This window comes from Scylla paramamosain, chromosome 25 (assembly GCF_035594125.1).
Source record: "Scylla paramamosain isolate STU-SP2022 chromosome 25, ASM3559412v1, whole genome shotgun sequence".
NCBI classification, from domain to species: Eukaryota; Metazoa; Arthropoda; class Malacostraca; order Decapoda; family Portunidae; genus Scylla; species Scylla paramamosain.
In genome coordinates this window covers 13,974,772-14,000,830 of record NC_087175.1, presented here as the reverse complement: position 1 = coordinate 14,000,830, position 26,059 = coordinate 13,974,772, and the positions used below count along the sequence as shown (strand labels likewise).

The 26,059-nt window shown below is 42.3% G+C and overlaps 1 protein-coding gene across 3 annotated transcripts in view; it reads left to right on the top strand.

Annotated features, from left to right (window-relative positions):
- The first annotated feature begins 1,304 nt into the window (after positions 1 to 1,304).
- Positions 1,305 to 26,059, top strand: part of LOC135113223 (sodium-coupled monocarboxylate transporter 1-like) — a 105,013-nt gene continuing 80,258 nt past the window's right edge. Inside the window, exon 1 of one of the 3 annotated variants that reach the window (XM_064028390.1) lies at positions 1,305 to 1,647. In XM_064028390.1, the coding sequence (XP_063884460.1) occupies positions 1,335 to 1,647 (313 nt within the window). In that variant the 5' untranslated portion in view covers positions 1,305 to 1,334. Of the gene's footprint in view, positions 1,648 to 21,847; positions 22,125 to 26,059 lie in introns of those variants that run through there. The other 2 variants (XM_064028392.1, XM_064028391.1) reach the window with 2 other exon arrangements.

The following is a 26,059-nucleotide window of genomic DNA, read 5'->3' as shown; positions in this document are numbered from 1 at the left end:
TCTGATAGCAAGACTATATTTTCAGGGTACAAGTTTAGATATGCGGTGTGGCCAATCGCACAACCCAATGAATCCCCGCTCTTTTTCCAACTCATTTCACTAAATCAAACCAGTCTAGACTTAACTAAACCTAGCCTTACCTAATCTAACTCAACTACTTTGGCATAAGATAGTTTCGTTAATTAATGTTTGGTAGGTTTAGTTGGATGAGGCCTTGAGCCATGCTGTTCCCGTGTAGGTTCAATGGGTCTACCCAGCACTTCCTGACCCGCACATGCATGAAAAGTGTGCCAGACGTGGGATTCAAATGAACCATCTTCACTCCCTTGTAACGGCCATTAAATTCTAACAAAACTTTGAATTAAAGTTTTCAAGTAAAATCTAATCAAATCTAACCGAAATGCTTCGGTGCTGTGGAACCACGAACTGTTGTTGTTCCACCATTATTACTTATGAGTAGCTCATAAACTTCTTACCAGTCCTCTCCACGACTGGTAACATATCGACGCGTTAGTACTCATTACCCGATGTGAACTTTTCTGCATTACTCAAACGGCTTATGAACTACTCTTAGTTATGAGCTGCATCCAGTATGGATGCAGCTCGTGTATTTCCTGTATAACCTCTAGATTCTTTGCTATCAGTCTTACATGGGATACTGCAGGAGAGACAATGATATATATTATCACACACACACACACACACACACACACACGCTAATATATACGGCTATAAGAAGCTAGCCGTTGGCAGTGAACGCCTTGATACAACGTTACTGATCTTCGTCGGTTATCAGATTGTTTGGCGAACAGCCGAAAGAAAAGTCTAAAATACCATAAAATAGACAAAGTTACTCTTATTAATAAAATAATAATAATAATAATAATATTATTATTATTATTATTATTATTATTATTATTATTATTATTACTATTATTATTATTATTATTATTATTATTATTATTATTATTTACTATTATTATTTTTTTTTACAAGTTACTTTTCACATTTTGATTGACAGTAAGAATGAATTAAGTAAGAATCTCTTCATTTAAATTGTTTTATTTTGTAAAAGTGAATAAGGGCGATCCAACTTAAATACATTATTAAGACATGTGAAATAAATAAATTTTAGAGGTGAGTACCACGATGCAGCAAAAATATGTGCCATGGTAGACTGACTTTGGGTTATAATTCTAATGAGTCAAATGATCACATTAATTTGAGGTCACACTTGTGGCGTGGTCAACGTGACGGGGCAGTAATTTCATACCACCTTAGCGACAGACCCGTATTTTAGTCTCTATTCGGCTTCAGGATGCAGTAGTGGTTACATGTTGAGAAAACGAGCTCACTATTGTATCGTCCTTCGTAGAAACATCACCGGCATGTCGGTAACTGTCATCACCATGGAGGCGGACGAGGCTGCTTCTAGGATAGACACAACTGACATTCACTTCGGAGTTGCGGACTGGACCATATTTGTCATCATGTTGGCAGCGTCTGTACTCATCGGGGTGGTCAGCGCTGTGAGGGACCGTGGACGCTCCAGCACTCAAGAGTTCCTGCTAGGGGGTAGAAACATGCCACCCATCGCTGTAGCATTCTCCCTGCTCGGAGGCTGGGTCTCTGCCATCTCCATACTGGGTAAGGCGCGGAGGTGCTCCTTGCAAACGTACAGTGGGTCTCCAAAGCTCGTAAGGAGGAGCATTTACCTGATAATATATAGATGAAGTGTTCTTGAATTGGTAGAATATTTCACTATTAACATTCTACATTCTAATAGTGCTACTTGTAATCATATCTTCAATACAGTGGATAAATCTTTAGATTTCACAGTGTAACTAGTTAGGTCACGGCTTCCTTATTGTTGAATGACAACACCGTGGCGAAAATCTGGAGGTGAACAGAGAGTAGAGAAAGGTTGGTAGTGGCTGCTGTGATACGCCATTCTGCGTCTCCCTTTATTTTGGTCGATAGGAACTCGTACAGACAAATGTACCTAGCTCAGGTTAACTAAGAAAATAAAACTTGACTCATAGAAACTAAATGAAGTTAATTATAATAAAGGAAAATAAAGTATTCAGTAATCTGAGCTTAAACTGTTACATTTATCAAAAATATATGGAGTAACTAAAGAAAACTGTACTTTACATGGAAGACTCACATAACTTATAACTAACTTCAACATACTCCCCACCATAGGAGTCTAGCACTCCTATCAAATATGACAATTGTATTCCTGAGCGCAAAGCATCAATCTTGAATTAATTTTTTTTTTTTTTATGTAGGAGGGGCACTGGCCAAGGGCAACAAAAATTTAAAAAAAAATAAATAAAAAAATATTAAAAAAAGCCCACTGAGATGCCAGTCCCAGAAAAGGGTCCAAAGCGGTAGTAAAAAATTGAAGGATGCATATCATTTGGGAAATACTATTCACAGCCTCAGAAACTAGTCTGTCAACTTGAACATCAATTGAAGTTACTAGTCAAGTTTTCTTGGAACTTTAACAGACCTACTAGAGCGAGTATGAATCTCAGCAGCTGTCTCAGGAAGTGAATATAAGGTAAATCTTGGGCAGTCTCATTAACATTAGTAAAGTCATGGCTAGATACTTCCAAGTTATGTAACTTCTGAACCGTCCTATTTAATACTCCTCATTTGTACAAATTGACTCGGATTCCTTTATACTGATACTAAGAGGTTCAGCGAGCCACGATGTTCCCCACATCCACAATTTACTTGACACAATCTGATCTCCTAAGACACCTCTAGAAACTAAATCAGCTGGATTTTCAAGTCCAGGGCAATGATACCAAGAACTTGGTGGAGTTAAGCTTTGAATTTCTTTTATTCTATTTGCAACAAACATTTTCCACTTAAGAGGGTCACCTTTAATCCAAGCTAGAGTTATTTGTGAATCAGTCCAGCAAAATACTTTGACATTCATGCTTAGATGGAGGGCATGCTTCACAAAGCTCACTAATCTTGCAGACAATAAAGCCCCCATCAACTCCAATTTGGGCAGAGTTATTGTCTTAATAGGTGCCACTCTAGACTTTGAAATGACTAATGCAACCCTGTAGTCACCATCTGGTAAGCAGGTACGGATATATACACAGGCACCATTACCTTCTTCTGAAGCATCTCCAAAGGCATGAAGTTCTACATCAGTAAGGCTATTCCATTTAAGAAAAGGAAAATAACATCTGTCCATCTTCCAATCCCTGAGAGATGCTGCAGATTTATGCTTCACGTCCTGAGGTAATTTATCATCCCACTGATGGCCCAGCCTCCAAATATCTTGAAAAAAAGTATTTTGTCAAACATCACAAAGGGATTAATAAGACCTAGAGGGTCAAAGATCTTGGCAATCATGCTCATCATGCTTCCTTTGGTATATGTCAGCTCAGTCTGAGTGTTCAAATCTAATCCTTCAAAAGAAAACTCATCAGAAGTGTTACACCAATGTAGGCCTGACACTTAAGTAGCTTCATCTCTATGTGCTTGATCAATTTTATTCTGAAACATGGAAGCTACTAATTTACTGTTTGAAACTCACTTAGTCAGAGGCATGCCAGCATGTGCCAAAACCTCACAAACCTCTCTAAATTTGCAGGCAGCCTTCTCCACACTGTCAGCACCACTCAGCCAGTTATATACATACATATCCTCTTTGAGTTTTTTGTATTACTTCAGTACATGGATACTTCTCCAAATGATGCTTTATTGTGGCATTCAATAGAAACGGGCCGGCAGTGTTTCCAAAGGGAATCCGCAGGAATTTCATGTATTTAATCCCGTCCTCATCTCTCAACAAGAAACGGTGTACATCTCTGTTTCCTCTTTTCACACACAACTGTAGAAAGGCCTTGGTAACAGCAGTAAGAGCAATAGGCCATCTTCTAAACCTGATCATCACTTCTACTAAATCTGGGTTGAGTGATGGGCCCTTCCAAAGACAATCATTCAGTGAAATTCCAATATATCCACTGGCTGAGGCATCAAATGCAGGTCTCATCTTGGTACTATTGCTAGTTTATTTAACCACAGGGCAGTGAGGCATATAAAAGACAGGATTCTCACAGACTAACTCATTACTAGGGATTTCCTCAATAATACCTTCTTGCACATAGTCCTCAAAAACCTTGTAATGTGCAGTTTTCAACTCGACATCTTTATCTTGTTTGGCATGTAACTTATCCAGTCTCTTCATAGCAAGTTTCTCATTGTTCAGTAAGGCACCTTTCAAGGAATCACCTTTCCATGGTAATGACACTTCATATCTGCCTTTAGCATATGAAACATTATGTGAAAACTCTTGCAAAGCAGCATCTGGATCAAACTTATGATATGATTCCTTGGACTGTATCCCTATAGACTCCAAGTCCCAAAACTTGCTCACATCATAATCATAAACTTTAGAAATACATAACATCTGTAGAGAGGTTACTGGTACCTTAGAACTAGTGTCAGCATTCCAAGCACCTGACAATACCCACCCAAACAATGATTTTTGGACCACTACATCCCCCATTTGGACAGATTCATTAGACATTATATACGAGTATTTCCAGTAAGCATCCTGACTCACTAGTATATCTATATCCATATAGGAATCACTCTGGTAGTCATCTACAAGAGGCACAGGAAATTTGCATAGTATACCTACAGGCATAATGGTTCTCACTAAGGTTTGGCATATCACAGGAATCTCTACAGCTGTTAACTTGTGTGGTGCATCATTACAATCAAGAACCTTCAGATCAAACAGCTTGCACTGTTTTGTATTAGAAGAATACTAAATAAGAAATGGGTTTGCTGGAGTTCCACATGGGATTGCATTTCTTGACAAGTCTACTACTGACATATGTCCTACTAGAGCCACTATCAAACAACAACTTGGCCTTATGAAGGACACCATTTGCTCCTATAACTCTCACCTGAGTAGTTTGTAGTATAGTACACATCTAATATATTAACTGAAATGTTAGACAAGGAAACTCCAGCAAGATCTGTAGCCAGACTATTACTTGTTTCTCTATTACTATTATCAACAGCTAGTTCTTGAGCTGCTTTTATTAACTCACATTTTACAAGTTCACTTTTACTACATTTCTGACACCTGGCATAACACCCTCTAGCAATGTGTCCTTTGCCTAAGCATTTGAAACACATTCCAGCAGTCCTAACTCTTTCAACTCATTCTTTTCCACAAAGTCGCTGAATCTCAAAGCATCTCCTGGAAGCATGTTTATTGTTGGAAAATCCACAAAGGAGCTTCTCACCTTCCGAAGATGTGTGTAATGCAGGAAGAGGAGGAGAAAGAGGAGGAGCAGGAGGAGGAGCAGGAGGCGAAGAAGGTTCAGAAGATTAAAGCAGTCGCCCATTCCGTACCTTCAGATAAAAGTGGTTGTTGGGAACAGTCATGTTAATTTTTTTAGAGACAGGTGGCGCAAGACACGTGTGTGTTTTCCTGGGAACGGGATAGGGCATGTTATTGATATTGATAGAGGCGTGCATGGCAGACGAAGAGACCCATCCCATTGTCTGGTTGCACACTGAGGGGAATGGTGTCAACAGAGTGCCCAGCGAGGTGCTGTTGCATCGTTTCAAGGTGGCTCTAGATAGGATTAAGGTCAGGAAGGGATTCCTGTGGTGTGTGGGATCTTGCCGAAGCGGTCCAGAGATGGCACAAGGCATTCCAGGGCCATTGCACTTAATTGTTGGTTGACAAACTACGGTAAGGTTTAGGTCTTTGTTGACACCTAGCCGGACAAAGGAAAAAGTAACTATGGTCTGATCATTTTATCCTGAGCATTTAGGCGTTCTTCTTTTCGGGGATTTCCCGGCCTACGGCGTTGCCAAACTTTGTACTGGGAAAATTATTAGATTGGAACCTAAGCTCAGTGATAACCTCACTCCCTGCACACCACCTCTCTCTCTCTCTCTCTCTCTCTCTCTCTCTCTCTCTCTCTCTGTTTCTCCTCGAGCGCGGCGCGAGACGAAGTGACCAAAGGATTGACACGGTCACTCTGACAGTATGACTGACTGAGTCACTCCAAGAAACGTAACAATGACGGGAAGAAACGCTGCTAAATATTGTGGTGCTTGCAAAAGAAATGCAGTTATCACTAAGAAAATAAACATATACTACATTAACTTGGCATTTTAGAGGATTACAGTGTATATATATTACAATTCCATTTAATTTTGAAGTAATAATTACCTGACATGAGTTATGTGTTGGTATAAGTTTGGCAGAGCTGCTGGCTGGGAAATCCTCGGAAAGAACAACACCCAAACGCTTAGGATAAAATGGTGAGAGCAAGGTGTCTGCTATAGGGTCACCGACAGAGCAGATAGAAATATCAAGGGTAACATTGGGCAGCAAAGTAAGGGTGAGCTCGAAGTGTACTATGCATACTGTAGGAGTATCAAAAACAAAATTGATCTGTTGAGGGGGGCTGCCTCTGAGCGGCGCTCCTGCACATGGACATATGACGATGGACGGAAAGTTACAGAAGTGATCTCACCCATTTTAGTGGTGGTAACCAAATCCTCCCACCTGCCCTGCCAACTGGCAAGAACTGCCACCCTTATACTGGAGTATAAATTATGAAAAGGAGTGGGATTGGAAGGACCAACCCGTGTTGCCGCCTTTTTAGCCAGCTTATTGGCCTTCTCATTCCCCTGAACTCCAACATGTGCAGGGACCCAGCAAAATGCGACGTGATAGCCTCTACGCTGTAAAAGGTATAGCCACTCAAGAATTGGTGAAGGAAAGAAGGGCTAAAATGTTGATTAGCGGGAAGAACACTGCGATAATCGCTAAAACTTGTAAAAGATGAGGTGGGAAGAGTAAAAATAATTCTTAAAGCTAAAATAATGGCAGACGGTTCTGCCATAAAAATGGAGTAACACAGGCAGGCTACCGTCTCAACAGAATGAAGGAAAGATAACACCAAATCCAACTCCATCTTCGGATTCTGAACCATCCGTAAATACAGGTATGGATTCGGAATGAGTGGAATAGTCTTCCAAGAATAATACATGGGACTTATAATCCAGTAATAAGTTCTTATTAGGAATAGCAGGGCTGCAGACAGAAATATCTGGGAATTGCCAGTAACCAACTCTAGGCTATCTACAGGGACTTACAGAAATGGAAGGTACATTTAATGCCGCCATAGCAGATGCAACCCTAACACCAAAAAGGTTTACTCACAATCCGGTGAGACACATAAACGGGAACGTGAATCACGGGAGACACCTACACAAGGAACAGAGTCGGGAAAACGTTGAACACGATACCAGCACCTTTGTAATATAGACTGACAACGCAAGTCCAGCGGAAAGACACCAGCGTCCACCAGTAAGCTAGGGATTGGGAATGAACGGAATGCACCAGTTGACAAGTGAACACTGCATGGTGCACCGAGTCCAACACACAAAACTGAGTCTCAGTAGCAGAGGCTTCACAACCATGCTCCAACTTTGAAAGAAGAGTTATGTGCAAGAGAATGACGGTTTGTGTATCAGCTCCCCAAGAGGCATGAGCCAAGACCCTAAGAAATCACAACGCCTTCATAGATGCTGCCTTAATATAACGAAAACGAGGTACCCAAGTTAGGCGTCTGTCAAATCCAAGTCTCAGGAATGGAGTTTCCTCCACACAAGAGCTTCTTCGACCATATAGATAAAGATCTGAGCCATGGTGAACACCACGAAGACTGAAAAAGGTATGACCACAGTCTCCGAAGCTGAGAAACGAAATCCCCGACTTGCCGCCCTTAGAGAAATCCCATTAATTGTAACTGCAACTTCCTCTCAATCAAAGGTATCCGCGCTGCAGAAAAGGAGATCGATAAGTCATCAGCATATAAGCAACCAGAAACTTCTTCTGGAAGTACGCCAATGATACTGTTTATATCTGCAGCGAAAAGTTTGACATTAAGTATACTTCCTTGCAGCATGCCACCTTCAAGTGGGCGAACTCCTGAAAGATCGCCACCAAACTGTACTCATAGAAAACGATGAGATAAAAACTGTTGCATGAAAATAGGGAGTCGGCCACGGAGACCAAACTCGAAAAGACCATGACGCCAGGCTATGACGTAAGCTTTCTCCAAATAAAAAAAAAAAGACTGACATGGTGTTACTTATTAGCAAATGCCTCACAAATGAAAGATTCCAGAAACAATAAAGCATTAGTCGTAGATAGAATTTTCCGGAACTGATTGATTGATTATTTAATTAATTCATGGCGCAGCAACAGCCGGGATCATTTAGCACCGGATAAAATAAATAAATTTAAATAAAATTAAATAAAATATAACTAATATAAAAATTGTAAACTAACATAAAAACTAAAACTAAATTGCATATTTAAAAACTCTTAGAGTAAATGGAGAAGGCCAGCCTTCTCCATAAAATTAAATACCTCATATCACGGAGAGAGGCACATGTCTCCCAGCATCAGAGAGAGACGGTAAGTTCCGTCCTCCCCACGACACAGAGAGAGAGATACCGCTCTCGCAAATCCCCCAAACTGGGGCACTCGAACAGCAAGTGCCGCACAGTCCGAGGGACCAAGCAGTTATCACAGTAAGGTTGAACTCCCTGAAACATGAGGTAGCCATGTGTTAGACGCGTATGACCCGTCTGAAGACGGGTCAAGGCAGTCTCATGGCATCAGCGCTCCAACACATTGACTGACCACGGGCACACAGCCCTGGCCCTGATCTCTCCCATCTTTGTGGTGGCCATTGCTTCCTCCCATCCAGTCTGCTAAATATCCAGAACGGCAGACCGGATGGAAGGAAACAGGTCCCTGAAAGGGAAGCGGGAACCACGAGCGGAACGAAGGGCAGCAGCCTTTGCTACCTCATCCGCTCGCTCATTACCCTCTACAGCCACATGGGCAGGTACCTAGCAAAAGTTAATACAATGGCCACGTCTGTGGCACAAAAATAAGCCAAATAAAAATGTGTCTTACTAGCGGGTGGGAAGAATTCCCATTTTCCACAGCAGAAAGAGCTACCGAGGAGTCACAATAGATAACAAATTCTCCCACCTGCAGTGGGTAGAGAGTACAGAGGGCTAATAAAAGTGCAGATAGCTCTGCTGTAAATATAGATGGGAAAAGAGGAAGACTGTCACACCAGATAAAATCTGGGAAAACGGCTCCGAAGCCGACACCAGCATCAGACTTGGAGCCGTCAGTAAAAACTGGAATGCAGTCCTCATGCCTGGATGCATGAACTAAAAACAAAGACCTTGTGACAAATCCCTATAAGTCTGATTTAGCTGCCGGTAATGATCGGCAGAAATACATTTCCAGGAGTATCCACGGAGCAACAAATAAAAGTTTTGTTGTCGGTATGGTAGACTGAGGAAGGGATAATTGCCCAATCAGCTGTCTTGCCCGGAAGCTGAGTGGCTGTGGACAACTTGTTCAGACAGAGTAGACGTGGTCAAAAGAGGTGTCTGACAGTGTCGTATAAGTTAGACTACTGGAAAGGGACTGTGACCTGTACCAAAATCGGGCAATCAAGGCCTGTCTGTGCAAGGCTAAGGGCAACACTCCAGCATCCACGAAGAGGCTGGATATGGGGTATGATCGAAAAACACCCGTTGCCAGCCTGACTCCAGCATGGTGAATGGAATCAAGGATTTGGAGGTGTGGTGGAGTTGCTGAAGAGTACACTTGGCAGCCATAGTCCAATTCTGAAAGACGCGATACAGAAGAAGAAGAACGACACGGTCAGCATCCCAAGAAAGATGAGAGAGTACACGCAAGAGGTGAGTCACTTTGTACACGCGACTTTCCGGTCTCATAAGTGAGGGACCCAGGTGAGGTGGCTATCAAAAATGATGCCCAAAAAGCGCGTCTGTTCAACTACTGGAAGTCTGCTGCCATACAGGTATAGGTCTGGGTCCCGAAAGGAACCTCTCACCCTGGTAAAATGCATGGCAACCCTCTTCGTGGGCGAGAACCGAAACCCATGACAGTCCGTCCATCGAGTCACTCTTTCTAGTGCTAATTGTACGTGACGCTCAGCTACATCAAGAAACGGAGAAACATAAGATATAGAAAATTCATTCACATACAGTGTGCAGTGGATATCCCTGGGGAGGCTTTCTGCTATATCACTAATAGCCAGGCCAAATAGGGTGAAGCTGAGGACACTGCCCTGCGGAACACCTTCCTATGAAAGGGACGCGAGGCGGACCGGGAAACGGAGGTGGAGGGCAGACTCATTAAAATATGAGGAAATTCATCAATTCCCCACCCCCTACCCACCACGGAGTCCAACAAGGGGAGGCTGATGCTCCAGGGGTAGTGGGGGAAGTATACGCAGTTATTGCCTGGTGAGTGATGGCAGCCGCGGGACCGTTGCGGCGTCCACCGGACAGCAGCCGCTTGACCCTAGCCAAAGCATGACCAGCCGATTGATCCCGCAGGACCACACTGGCCACTCGCCTTACCCCATCTTCCTCATCAAAGGAGCGTGTTGCCCACCGAAGAAAACTAACACCACCCCGCGGTGGACTCAACTCCCAAATGAGGAAGCATGAGGAATGTACCGGACGCCACGCACGGCAAACACGTGGGGAGGCTAAAGACAGGTCTACGAAGTAGAAAGACAAGAAGCATGAGACGCAATGGTCGCAAGCGACAGAAGGGTCTCACCAAGGCTAGAACCGCCACAAAGAAATAAGAAAAAAGAGGGAAGAAATATAGAGCGACATCACCAGCAGACTCCATCTGCCAGTGATGAAGGGGGAGTGCTTGGTCCACGAGGCCAACGGACACCGAATCCTATAGAGGCAGGCGGATTCCTAAAGGAGGTGGCGTCGCCGACCACACTTCAATCCCTGTCACCACGTCAAGGTGACTCCCCACGGCAGGGGAATTTTCCGGAAACCATACTGAACGGAAAACAAGTAATTGTCTCCCTCCAGCTACCACATAGGCTTGATATTCAACATCTTTTCCAGTAACATACAAATGCATGAAGTTAAATAAATGAGGTGACAATTGGTCGTTAGCTGATGATCTTTTCCAGGCCTTGGAATGGGAATAATTACAGCCACACACCAAGAAGATGGAAAATCACCAGTATTCCAAACAAAATTATAAAGGTCAAGTAAAAAGGTAAAAACTTCATCGGACATGTGGCGCAATAAGGAATATGGGATGTCACTGGGCCCTGGGGAAGAATGTTGGCACTAGAACAAAGCCATGCGTAGCTCAGACCGAGAAAATGGGATATTATAAGACTCTCCACGGGAGGCAAAAGTGACGCCAACAGATTTCAAGTTTTGACGATGAAGTGCCATAGGTGCAATTGGGTTCTTTCTAGAAACACTAGCAAAGTGCTTTGCAAGCAGGTCGGCAACTGTCTTAGAGTCTCCTACCGTCTCCCCATCATGGGATAAAACAGGTGGGGATGTGCAGAATATTTTCCAGATATTTTGTGGACTCTGTTGAAGACCTCAAGGAGTAGTGTGCGAATTGTGGTGGAAGAGACATAACTCTTCCAATACTCCTGCTGAGCCCTCTTTAAGGTGCGGCGAGCACGGGCACGCACTCATTGGAAAGCCTCCAAACAGTGGACGTCCCCATGATGCCGTCTAAGGCGAGAAAAGGTAGCACGCTTTTTTTGCACAGGGACTGTACATTGTCCGCATTCCACCATGGAACAGGACGTTTAGAAAACTGGCTAGAGGTCTTAGGGATGGACTGAATAGCACCAGAGTGCAAAACATCAGTAAAGTATGTTGCAGTCTCATCACAGTTTCCTATCTCATCCTCTGAGCGAGTAGGGGTGCTGAGTTACTTGAATAGGTGCCAATCTGCTTTACCTAGTCGTCATCGGAGAGGACGTGACTGTGATGCAAAACCAGTTGACTCCAATAGAATTTGGGAAGAGATCGCTTCCATATAGGACTGCTAAACCTTTCCGGTTAAAATCAAGAAAACAATTGGAAGTGCAGAGGGAGAGATCTATTGTTGTAAAAATACCCATTTGACTATGGAAGTGGGTCACATCTCCAGAATTTAAAATATCTAATCCTGAATCCTCAATAAAAGAAGCGAGTAAAAGACCACGATGATTGACAGCATAATCCCACAAAGGATGGCGACCATTGAAGTCACTCAACAAAAGAAGAGGAGAGGGAAGAGCATTTAAAAAGTTATGAAGCTCATTCCTTTCAATAGGAACACTGAGCAGATACAGACTGCACAATGTATAAAAACCGTTTATAAAAACCTTAACAGCAACAACCTGCAGCGGCGAGTTAACTTGTAGGTGGATAAAAGGAATATATTTTCTAACAAAGATGGCAATGCCACCATGGTGGCCCTGACCAGGAATTAAAGTGGAGAAGAAAGCACGATATTCAGGAGGACTAAACTGAGTGGAGTCTCCGAGCATTGTCTCTTGTAAACAAAAGCAAACAGGATAAAACCTAGAGATCAACACCCAGAGTTCCTCCCAGGAGGCACGTAAACCGCGACAATTCCACTGCAGAATCTTGAATATTACTATTTTGAGGGAGTTTTCAGGGAAGCCCAAGAGAGAAGCTTCCCTTTGCCAGCCTGACTGCGTACCTTACTTGGGCAGCGAGGTTTATCTGGTCCTACATTGCTTGTAGGAGCAGAAACTTGAAATTGAGTAACTGGTGTGGGAATAGATACCCACATAAATACCCCTGAGATTGAGTAACTGGTGTGGGAATAGATACTCACATAAATACCCCTGAGATTGAGTAACTGGTGTGGGAATAGATACCCACATAAATACCCCTGAGATTGAGTAACTTGTGTGGGAATAGATACCCACACACGAAGATCTGAAACTTCTGAAAAGTCTGGAGGAGGAGGATTCCTCAACAAAAACGGTATGGTATCGCTAATGAAGGGGGACCTATTGGGAAGAGGGACAGAGAGGCCTTCTACATTCATTTTAGATGTGGAACAGTAACTTTGATTAATTATGTCTTGCTTAAGGTCATCTGATGCTCCAACAGGGATCTTTCTAAGGGGGATGTCCGTTGAATCTAGGGACCCAGCACACCCCTGGGAACGTTTTTGGTGAGACTGGAGAGGGAGCATGGGAGACTTGTTTGTATTTGTCTGTGGAAATTTAATAGTCTTCGGGGTCGTTCGTGGTCGAGCATCCATTGAGGCTTGGACAACTGCAATATGAACTATATGAGGAGTCTGTGTTGTAGTTGGTCAAGATGCAGTGGAGGGCTTTGCTGATGATGTTTTGGAGGGCTTGGCTAAAGATGCAGAGGAGGTGACACTTTCCAAAACAGAAAACTTGTTGGACACGGTAACTGATGGAGCAACACTCTCACAAGAACGAGGAAATAGTTGGTGCTTGAGAAAAGCTGGAAGGTGTCACAACCTTATTTGCCTATGGTAGAGGAGATCCAACTAGAGTGGAGGGAAGAGGCGTAGGTCTTTGCCCCTACATCTTTTTGTCGAAAAAAAGTTCCCGCCTGGCGCTACCAAGACTAATGAACCGAGAATTAGCCAGGTGTAGAATGTCTTGCTCAAGATGGCACCTCTCGCACTGTCGAGAGGTACCGTCTCGTGAGGCTCAATACGGTAGAACCAATAGGGTTCTGATTCACATTTAAGAGTAGGATGTGAGTCAAGGGCTGAGCAGTGACCGTATCGGTGACGGTTTGGACAGTTCTTCCTCCCGTGACCGAACTCATAACACCAATAGCATTGTAGAGGACGGTCAACGAATGCCTTTACTGGAAGAGAAAGAAGAACAATCTTAACACGGTCAGGTTTACTATTACTATTTCCTTTAAGTTTGGCCACTCGAGGAACATTAACAGGACATAACTGAAGGATGTCATCTTCTGATAATTCGTATAGGTCCTATTTGTAAATGCGTCCTTCCAAGTAACTGAATGTTCGGTGTGGCTTAATAGATTCGAAGATCCCATCAGAAGGGGAAGATAGATGGAGGAGCATCATTGCCTGTGTTAAATCTTTAGCTCGGATCAAGACACCCTTGCCATATTTCTTGATGTTATTTCTAGGGAGGACTTTAATACCCCTTTCTAGATACTTGGCACCATGAATGAAGTTTCCTCGACCTTCCTGATAGTATGCTACAAACCAGTAAGGTGTAAGTGGGTGGCGGACTTTGGAAGCACGTTCCTCAGCATCATCAAAGATATTAGGACAATAATCATTTTCGCTATCAGCTACATTGCTAGATCGAATGACCTCAATAGTTAAGTTGTTGTCTCCAATATGCAGAGATTTTATGGCTCAAGAGCATCTTTGGCATCAATGTCAAAAGTAAGTGCCACATAACACTAATTAGATAGACATTCGTTGTATTTCAGACGGATACGAAGAACAATTTCAAAAGGGTTGAAGACCGAGTGGATAACACGGTATGACATGAAGGCATAGATTTTGATGATCATAAGAATGTCAAGGCATGAATCAACAACTGACCCAAGAGATCTTCCACCATGGGAAGCAACAGCAGGGGGAGTACGAGCTCCTGGCTGCATATCACCATTACCACCAGAGGGTGATGTCTCAAGTTCCTGGTCTACTGCCTTCGAGGACCAGAGGAGTTTTTATTTTTACCCATACTGATATTATAAAAAATAAAATGGCTCTAGAGGCCAAGATAAACTGCTTACTGGGACTAAAAGGAGAGGGGGGGGCGGGTTGAGCTGCGGTGAACGGGGTACCTCGTCCCCATGGGGGCCACTCGTTTTTAAAAAATAGACCCTCATGATTCAAAAGTTTGTCCACAATGGAGCTACGTGGCACGTGGCACATGGGAGGAGGGGGAGCGTGTCCGAGCGACCTTGAAAAGCAGCTGAGTAATGATGCTATCCAATTTAGACCCGACAAGAGAGTTAAGCACATTATTAAGACCGATGTGGATTAACCAATAAGAGGTCAGCATTGATTTTATATCCCATTTACTCATCCAGGTCACCAAAAATCGTGTTTTCTTTTTTGATCCCATATAACTCAAAATGGCTACAAAAATATAAAAAAGAGTTAAAGTTAGAAATCGACATTTTTAAATGTCCTGCTTGGGGCTTTAAGTTTGGCTCGTTCAGTGATGCTGTCAGACGTACGATTTTAGCGCATGGCAACATTTTTTTTTTTTTTTTTAGCATTGTTTTACCGATATTTTTTTTTTCACCTACGAGATAAATATGTGTATAATGAATAATTCCTCATAAAGAAAAACATATTTTTGTATAAAAGATATTTAATCTGGAAAATAAGAGCACTTTATCTCAAATATTTTTTTTTTATTCTTCTTACACTATCCAAGCTTCTCAATATTGCAGCAGGGTATGATATTCTGCAAAGCAAGGCTCAGTGCATAGAGCTACATCACACTCATAACAGCAATACCGAGTGTTGCTCCGGGTTCTTGGTCGTCTTTTTTTGTGTGACTGCAAACATGGCAGGCTTTCTGAACTTTTTTTTTTTTTTTTTTCATATCTGGTCTTGGCTGCAAGGTGCAGGGGAAGTGCCGTCCCGTGAGATGTACAGGATTGTGAATAGCATGACGTCCTTGGGTAGGGTGTTCAACGCCATTCTCTTCCAACAACTGACGACATGATGATCTTATAGAGTTGGATTTTTGTGTGTCTTCTCTTTGAATAATATGCAAGCATTCAGCATCGTTATATCAACTAAGTGGAAATATAGTTTCTTGTACCACTTGAGTGTTTTACGGGCTCATTCTATGGAGGAAATCTTAGCATCAGCTTTGTCTACTAGACGCATGTTGGTATTGTAGTCTAGCACACACTCTGGCTCTATAATGCGTTGTCTGGTGGAGCGATCAATATTGTGGCTGAGAACCATTTGGATGGATGGTGGTGAGAAGTGTTATCTCGCGTTTATTTTTCCATATAACTGCAAATGTGCCTTTGGCTTTCTTGTAGGCGCAGTCTCCCTTGTTTGCTAGAGGAGGAAAATATGGCATGTGTTTTCTACGCTTTGTCACAGTTCCACACCCACCTGTCTGTCTAAAGGAATGAAATTCAAATAATGGTGGACTTGTGTACCAGTTATCTGCATAAAGTACATGATTTTTATCTAGGTATAGTTCCATAAGTGTCATTACTACACCTCCTGACAGACCGAGACTCTTATCATCAGTGACTTCTGCCCCATCCCCAGTATACAACACATTGTCCTGCACAAAACCAGTCTTACAGTCACAAAGTGTAAATAATTTTATGCCAAATCTGTGGCGTTTTGATGGTATATTGTCGGAAACTGATATTTCCACGCCACAACATCAAACTCTCATCAATGTTGACATTTTTGTAAGGATAAAACGGATCCTTGAATTTACTTCTTAGATGATCAAAGACAGTCCGAATCTTGTTCTTTTTTTTCAGTTTTGTTGTTTGCATATGCCTCTAAGTTGTCAGTGAAGTGAAGTGCTCGCAATATATTGACGAATCTGTTCATTGGCATGACCTTGCTAAAAATTGGTGTCTGGACTACAGTGTCAGTAGTCCAATAATCTCTGTAGTTATTTTTCTTGAACACTCCCATCAGCATCACCAGGTCCAAAAAAAAATTCATCTCAGTTACTGTAACATCACCATGTTCACGAGACTCAGGACTCAACACTTTACCTCCTCTCATGAAATACACGTATCGGTTTGACTCAGTTACAATTGTTTCCAAGATGTCTTCATCCTAGAAATAACTAAAATTCACACTCCCGGCTATCTACTCAGAGTGCTTGCACTTTTATTCCTGAGCTTGACTCATCACACAAAAACTCATGTAAACTTGGGGCACAAAATTTGATGTATCTATCCAGTCCCATCTGCTAGCAGGCCTAATTAGGTCAGGTGCAGCAGGTACCCTCCTCCTACCCCGGCAAAGTGGTGTTTTGTGGTGGGTAGACAATAAGAGGCGAGGTGTGCCGTGTGTCTTGTCATTGCCTGGCTGTTGTGTGAATGTACTGGAGTCAAGGTCATCACACAGGGGACAGGGCTGGAGGAGGCAAGAAAGAGGGGGCAGATGCAGTTACCCTGCCCCAAGGTAGAGTGCTTGTGTTTGGTGATAGTCAGGTTAGGCACTTAGATAGTGCGTTCTGTGCTAGGGATAGGAAGCGTAGGTCGAGGGTGTGTTTGCCGGGGGCCGGGATAGGGAAGGTAGCTGATAGGCTAGACACGTGCTTGGAAAAAGATGGGACCAAGCCCATTGTTTTTCTCAGTGCGGGAGGGAATGACCTTGGTAAGGTCAGGAGTGAAGAGCTTATCAGGAGGTTTCGACAGGCTTTGGACAGGATTAGGGACAAGGGAGGGATCCCCGTGGTATGTGGTGTCTTGCCGAGGAGGGGAGTTGGTGCTGAGTGGCTGTCCAGGGCTATTACAGTGAATCGCAGGCTCGCGAATCATTGTAGGAGTAATGGATGGACGTTCATCGACAACTGGGACCTTTTCTATGGCAGGGACACCTTGTACGCCAGGGATGGAGTGCATTTGTCACGCCAGGGTGTTCGTGTTTTGGCCGAAACACTCGAGCGGGAGGTTACTGCACTCCAGCCCTTTTTTCGTTATTCGGGAGGGAAGAAGGGGTAGTGAGGAAAAGGCAAGGGGCAAATTAGTTAAATCTAGAAAGGAAGCTAGCTTAGGGATGGTGAGAAATAGCTTAAGTGTTTACTACACAAATTGTAGAAGTATTCTGAATAAAATAGACTTGCTTAGAGGAATAGCGTGTGTAGAGAAATTTGATATCATTGCTTTAACTGAAACTTGGTTAGATATGTCAGGAAAAGTATTTAATCCAGAGGTTAAGATAGATGGGTATACAATGTTCTATAAAGATAGAGAAAACAGGAGAGGAGGAGGTGTCGCGTTATACGTTAGGGACACATTACAGTGCTGTATGAACAATAGAATTAAAACAGATAACAAAGCAGAGTCGATATGGGTAGATATTAAGGAAGGATCGCAGTCAGTAGTACTAGGGGTAGTTTACAGACCACCGACCAGTACAGAGGAAATTAACACCTCACTGTGGCAGGAATTAAATAGAGCAGGCAGGTACAGTCAGGTATGTGTGGTAGGAGATTTAAATTTTAGGAATATCGACTGGAGTCTGATTGTGGGTAACAAGGAAGCAGAGGAATTCCTTAAGGTAATTCAGGATAATTTTTTAAAACAGGTAGTCGTAGAACCCACAAGGGGAAATAATATTCTAGATTTAATTCTTACTAACAGGGAGGAAGCAGTCACGCAGGTAGAGGTTGGAGGACAGCTAGGTAACAGTGACCATAGGGAAATTAGGTACAATCTAGAATGGGAAGAAACTGTTAGAAATAAAAACACTAGTAAAATACCTGACTTTAGGAGAGCAGATTTTGAAGAATTAAAAAGGTACCTCCAAGGAGTGGACTGGCAAAGGATGCAGGGTGAGGTCAGGTCAGGGACGGAGTTCAGAGAGATAAGGCAGGATGAGGGAGGTGAGGTGAGGCTCCAGAAGGGAGGAGGAAAGAGGAAGGGGGGAGATAGGTGTGAGTATGTTGGAATGTCAGGTCATGCTGAAATGAGAGAGGTAAGGTCGAGGCGAGTTGATGAGGGAGGGGAGAGGATGGTAGGGAACGAGATGAGGGGATTAGGTGAAGTAAATGTAGATGAATTGTATAAATATTTCGTAGATAAAGTTCATACAGGTCAGTTAGCAAATATCCCGTATAAAACAATAAGATCACAAAAAAAAATGACCCTAAATGGATGACTGCTAGGTTAAAGCATTATATAGGGCGTAAGAGAAGTATATATAAGAGATTAAGGGCAGGTGAGGAAGTTTTAAGGACACAGTATAATGAATTAGTTAGAACAGTCAGGAAGTTAACGAGGAAAGCTAAGGACAATTATGAATTAAAGGTAGCCAGCCAGGCGAAGACGGACCCCAAGGGATTTTATCAGGTATACAGGACGAAAACTAAGGATACTGTAGGTCCATTAAAGGCAGCAGATGGGGAGCTGGTTAGTTCTGGGGAGGAGATTAGTAAACTTCTGAATGATTATTTTTTAACTGTCTTCACTCAGGAAAACATGCAGGATATGCCAGATAGTGAACAGGTGTTTAGAGCAGATGAGTATGAGAAGCTGACGGATATTTCCATAACTAGGGAGATAGTGGAGCAGGAGATAGATAGGCTAAAAAAGTTCAAGTCACCAGGACCTGATGAAATATATCCCAGAGTACTGAAGGAATGTAAAAAGATTATTAGTGAGCCGTTAGTTTCTGTCTTTAGGAAATCACTGGAGTCAGGTGCGGTACCAGTAATGTGGAGGCAGGCTAATGTAGTACCCGTCTTTAAGAAAGGGGATAAAACTTTAGCGTCTAATTATAGACCTGTCAGCTTAACTTCAGTTGTAGGTAAAATGTTAGAGTCAATAATAGCCAGGAACATTAGGAAACATTTAGACAAACATAACTTGATAAATCAGTCACAGCATGGCTTCACGAAGGGGAAGTCTTGCCTGACAAACTTGTTAAGTTTTTACAGTAAGGTGTACGAGGCAGTAGATAATGGTGATAGTTATGATATCTTATATCTGGACTTTAGTAAAGCATTCGACAAGGTGCCCCATCAAAGGCTCCTGAGAAAGGTTAGGGCGCACGGGATATATGGGAAGGTGTTAGGTTGGATAGGGTCATGGCTTGGTAACAGGCGACAGAGAGTGCTAATAAACGGCTCGAAATCCGAGTGGGGTCATGTCATTAGTGGGGTGCCACAGGGATCAGTATTAGGGCCATTATTATTTATTTTATATATCAATGACTTGGATAGTGGAATTAGTAGCGATGTTAGTAAATTTGCGGATGACACAAAGATAGGTAGATTAATTAGGTCAGAATCGGATGCCATCGCCTTGCAGACAGACTTAGATAGAATGAATGAATGGACGGATAGATGGCAAATGCAATTTAATATCAATAAATGCAAAGTGCTTAGCGTAGGTAGAGGAAACCCACACAATAGGTACGCATTAAACACCCAAACTCTGGTAGGTACAGGGTACGATAAATATTTAGGAGTTATAGTTAGCTCTGAACTCCGTCTAGGGAAACAATGCATAGAAGCCAGAAACAAGGCAAATAGGGTACTAGGATTCATTTTTAGGAGTGTTAAAAGTAGAAGGCCGGAAGTAATATTAAAGTTATACTTGGCGCTGGTCAGACCTCATCTAGACTACGCTGTGCAGTTCTGGTCCCCACATTACAGGAAAGATATAGGTCTATTAGAATCAGTACAGAGAATGACTAAAAGGATACAGGGGATGAAGAGTATTCCTTACGAAGCGAGGTTGAAGCGGTTAAATTTACATTCTCTAGAGAGACGTAGGTTAAGAGGGGACCTGATAGAAGTCTTTAAGTGGTATAAGGGTTATAACAAGGGAGATGTAAGCAAAATTCTTAGGATCAGCAACCAGGGTAGAACAAGAAATAACGGGTTCAAGCTTGAAAAATTTAGGTTTAGGAAGGAGATAGGAAAAAATTGGTTCTCAAATAGAGTGGTAGATGAGTGGAACGGACTCAGTAATCATGTAGTTAGTGCTAGGACACTAGAGAGCTTTAAGAGAAGATTAGACAAGTTTATGGATGGGGATAACAGATGGAAATAGGTAGGAGTGTTTCATACAGGGACTGCCACGTGTAAGCCTGGTCGCTTCTTGCAGCTTCCCTTATTTCTTATGTTCTTATGTTCTTATGTTCACTAATCATCATCATCTTCACTTGGAACAACAGATGACTGTTGCCTTACACTTGAAGATGGCCTACACTCCCTTCTCTTTTTCCTTGTGCTGGGTGCATAAAACCAGTCAGATCGGGAGGGAGGAGGTTAGGGTGGTGGCCTATCCAGTTGTCAGAATGGCGGGAAACTGTGCTGATATATGCTAGGCACTTCAACAAACATAATTAGTGTAGCTAGAGGGAAATCCAAACGCAGGAAGCGAGAGAGACGAACGTGATTGACCACAGATAGTAATCACGGATTTCACGTACATGTACGTGCTTGAACTCTTACGGGTTACTTAGTAGAGGTGAGTACCACAATGCAGTGAAAATATGTCATGATCGTCGGTATTCAGATTGTTTGGCGAACAACCGAAAGAAAAGTCTAAAATACCATAAAATAGACAAATTTACTCGTATTGATAATAATAATAATAATAATAATAATAATAGTAATAATAATAATAATAATAATAATAATAATAATAATAATAATAATAATAATAAAATAGTAATATAATAATAATAATAATAATAATAATAATTATTATTATTATTATTATTATTATTATTATTATTATTATTTATTATTATTATTATTATTATTATTATTATTATTATTATTATTATTATTATTATTATGTTTTTTTACAAGTTCGTTACTTTTCACATTTGGATTGACAGTAAGAATTATTGCCTAAAACTTTTTATTTTCTTTAAATTGTTTTATTTTGTAGAAGTGAATAAGGGCGATGCAATTCAAACACATTATTAAGACGTGGATTAAATAAATATTAGAGGTGAGTACCACGACGCAGCAAAAATATGTGCCATGGTGGACTGACTTGGGATTATAATTCTTATATATATATATATAATTACATTAATTTCAGACCACACTTGTGGCGTGGTCAAGATGACGTGGCAATAATCTGATATTACCCTGGTGACAAATCCGCATCTTATATACGTAGTTTATATTCATCTTCGCGGTGCAGTAGTCGGTAGGTGTTGAGAGAACGAGCCCAATACGGTGTCATCCTTCGTAGACATATCACCGGCATGTCAGTAACTGTCATCACCCTGGAGGCGGACGAGGCTGGTTCTAGGATAGACACGACCGATTTTCACTTCGGAATTGCGGACTAGGCCATATTTGTCATCATGTTGGTGGCGTATGTGCTTCTCGGGGTGGTCAGCGCTGTGAGGGACCGTGAACGCGCCAGCACTCAAGAGTTCCTGCTGGGGTGTAGAAATATGCCACCCATCGCTGTAGCATTCTCCCTGCTCGGAGGCTCGGTCTCTGCCATCTCCATACTAGGTAAGACGCGGAGGTGCTCCTAACACACGCAAAATGGGTCTGTAAAGCTCGTAAGGAGGAGCATTTACCTGATAATATATAGATGAAGCGTTCTTGAAGAGTGGAATATTTCTCTAAAAACATTCCAGGTTCTAACAGTGCAACTTGTAATCATATCTTCATTACAGTGGATAAATCCTTAGATTTCACTGTGTAACTAATTCAGGTCATGGCTTCCTTATGTACAGACTTCCTGAGTCATGGCTCCTGTCTGCGAGTGTGTTTAGGCTTCTGTTGTGGAGAGTGAGGCCTTGCAAGAGAGGTTTCCTATTGAGGCTGAGGCATTGCAGAAGGATTATGTTTGTGCTGGTAGTATGGAGAGTGTTGATCAGTGTTTGGAGAAGGAGTTAGCCGTCGGCACTGAGCGCCTTGATACAACATTACTGATCTTCGTCGGTTGTCAGATTATTTAGCGAACGACCGAAAGAAAAATCTAAAATGCCATAAATTAGACCGACTTAATTGTATTAATAATAATAATAATAATAATAATAATAATAATAATAATAATAATAATAATATTGTTATTATTATTATTATTATTATTATTATTATTATTATTATTATTATTATTATTATTATTATTATCTTTATCTTTTGCAAGTTCGTTACTCTTTACATTTTAATTGATAGTAATAATTATTGCCTAAAACTATCTCTTACTTGAAATAGTTTTATTTTGTGAGTGACCGAGGTCGATCCAATTTAGACGCGATAATAGAGTTAAGCACATTATTAAGACCGATGTCGATTAACTAAACAGTAGAGGTGAGTACCACGATGCAGCGAAAATGTGTCATGATGAGCTGATTTGGGGATTATAATTCTAATGTGGCAAATAATTACATTAATTTCAGGCCACACTTGTGGCGTGGTCAAGATGACGGGGTAATAATTTGATATCACCTTGGTGACAAACCCGCATCTTATATACGTAGTCTATATTCAGCTTCGCTGTGCAGTTGTCAGTAGGTGCTGAGAGAACGACCTCAATACTGTATAATCCTTCGTAGACACATCAGCGGCATGTCAGTAACTATCATCACACTGGAGGCGGACGAGGCTGCTTCTAGGACAGACACGACCAATTTTCACTTCGGAGTTGCGGAGTGGGCCATATTTGTTGTCATGTTGGCAGCGTCTGTGCTCATCGGAATGGTCAGCGCTGTGAGGGACCGTGGACGCGCCAGCATTCAAGAATTCCTGCCGGGGTGTAGAAACATGCCACCCATCGCTGTAGCATTCTTCCTACTCGGAGGCTGGGTCTCTGCCATCTCCATGCTGGATAAGGCGCGGAGGTGCTCCTAACACACGCAAAATGGGTCTGTAAAGCTCGTAAGGAGGAGTATTTACCTGTAAATATATAGATGAAGCGTTCTTGAAGAGTGGAATATTTCACTAGAAACATTCCACGTTCTAACAGTACAACTTGTAATCATATCTTCAATACAGTGGATAAATCTTTACATTTCACAGTGTAACTAGTTCAGGTCACGGCTTCCTTATGTACGAACTTCCTGAGTCATGGCTCCTGTTTGCGAGTGTTGAGTCTTCTGTTGTGGAGAGTGAGGCCTTGCAAGAGAGGTTTCCCTGCAGGAGGCTTATGTTGGTATTGGTAGTGTGGAGGGTGTTGATCAGTGTTTGAAGATGATGCACTCGCTACTTAGTAGGAATGCATCGTTAATGAATTCGGTTAAGAGTCGGACAGAGGAAAATCGACTTCTCCTTTCTAAGACTTGGACAACAAACGCCTTACCTAGAGGAGTGTTTCAGAGGAGGAATGGAGGGTGGTGTCTAGAGTTGGGACTCGTGTTAGGCTAAGGAAGGCACCACAAAAAGGAGTTGAATTGCGAAACTCTTTCCAAGCGCTCTCTGGGGTAGATGATGATGAGGAGGAGGAGAAGAAGAAGGAGGAGAAGGAGGAGGAGGAGGAGGAGGAGGAGGAGGAGGAGGTGGAGGAGGAGGAGGAGGAGGAGGAGGAGGATGTTCAGAAGGATAAAGCAGGAGGAGGAGGCACCTGCCGAAACGATAATTACTTCCAGTGAGGTCTAAAGCACTGGATCAAGGGGTGCAGTGAACTTGTCATTAAACCCAGCTGTGACCTCACTGAACGTTTGCCTTTGTGTCTCACAACATAAGGGGGTAGTCACAGCTTGCCCTCTAAAGACAACTCTCTTTCTGCATCACTACAAGCACCTAATAACACACACACCCTTCACTCAAAAACTCAAAATTATCATGGCGACTTCTACACCAGCCTCGGAGTCCCCATCTAGGGAGGGGACCACAAGTGTCCACAGGTCGGACTGCTCTTTTGATAATGACCCTAAGTGTCTTGACACCCCACCCCCCTCAACTTTTTTCTTCATTAACTTCTGCAACATTTGCGGTCTTAAATCTAATTTTTAATCTGTATAACACCACCTCTCCTCTTCTAAATCTCATATTCTTTTCTTCACTGAAGAACAGGTGTCTGAGGCAACTGGCAGTGGCCCCATTTCTGTTCCCTCCTACTTTCTCTATCTTCATTTTTAATCCAAAGCTGGATGTTGCGTTTATGTGCGCAACGACTTAACCTGCTCATGTGCCCACACTCTTGAATTGAGTTCTCTACCATCTGGCTACGACTACAAAATCACACTTAATCCAAATTTATCTGTGCTGTTTACCTCACACCTAACTCTTCTGACTAAAAAATTCTTTGACTACTTAACTTCCAAAGTGGAGCACATTCTGATTCTCTTCCCATTTGCAGAGATCCTTCAATATTCACCACCAGCTTTGGCTTTCCTCTCCCTTCACTGACCATCCTGGTGAACTAGCCTTCAACTTTGCCACCCCCACGACCTTGAGTAACTGGTGCAACACCCTACTCATATTCTTGACCGAAAAGATACGCCCAACATTCTTGACCTCTAATCCTTCTAGTTGTGCTGTCACCCTCTCTTCTCCGTTGGGTTCCTCCGATCACAATCTCCTACCTGTATCTTGTCCTATGGCTCCAGTCCTTCCTCAGGATCCCCTTAAGAGGAGGTGCCTTTGGCGTTTTGCCTCTGCTATTTGGGGAGACCTGAGGAGGTATTTTGCTGATTTTCCTTGGAATGACTACTGCTTTCGTGTCAGAGAGGCATCTTTGTGTGCCTTTGTGTCTGATATGGAGGCGTACATCCCTCATTCTTTTTCCCGACCTAAACCTTCAAAACCCTGGTTTAACACAGCTTGTTCTCGTGCTATACATGATAGAGAGGTAGCCCACAAAAGGTACTTAAGCCTTCCATCACCAGAATCTCATGCACTTTATATTTCTGCCTAGGACCATACCAAGTCTGTTTTCCAACTAGCCAAAAACTCTTTCATTAATAGAAAATGTCAAAATCTTTCAAGATCTAACTCCCCTCGTGACTTCTGGCATCTAGCCAAAAATATCTCCAATAACTTTGCTTCTTCTTTCCCTGGTACCACTGCTATCACAACTATTTCTAAAACTGAACTCTTCGTTCAAACCTTTGCTAAAAACTCTATCTTGTACTATTCAGGGCTTATTCCTCCTTTTCCTCCACCCTCCGACTACTTCATGCTACCTATTAAAATTCTTCGCAATGATGTTTTCCATGCCCTCGCTGGATTAAACCCTCGGAAAGCTTATGGACATGATGGGGTCCCTTCTATTGTTTTCCTAAACTGTGCCTCCATGCTTGCACCTTGCCTAGTCAAACTCTTTCAACTCTATGAACATCGACCTTTCCTTCTTGCTGGAAGTTTGCCTACATTCAGCCTGTTCCTAAAAAGGGAGACCGTTCTAAACCCTCAAACTACCGTCCTATTGCTTTAATTTCCTGCCTATCTAAAGTTTTTTTTTTTTTTATCTATCCCCAACAGGAGGGTTCTTAAACATC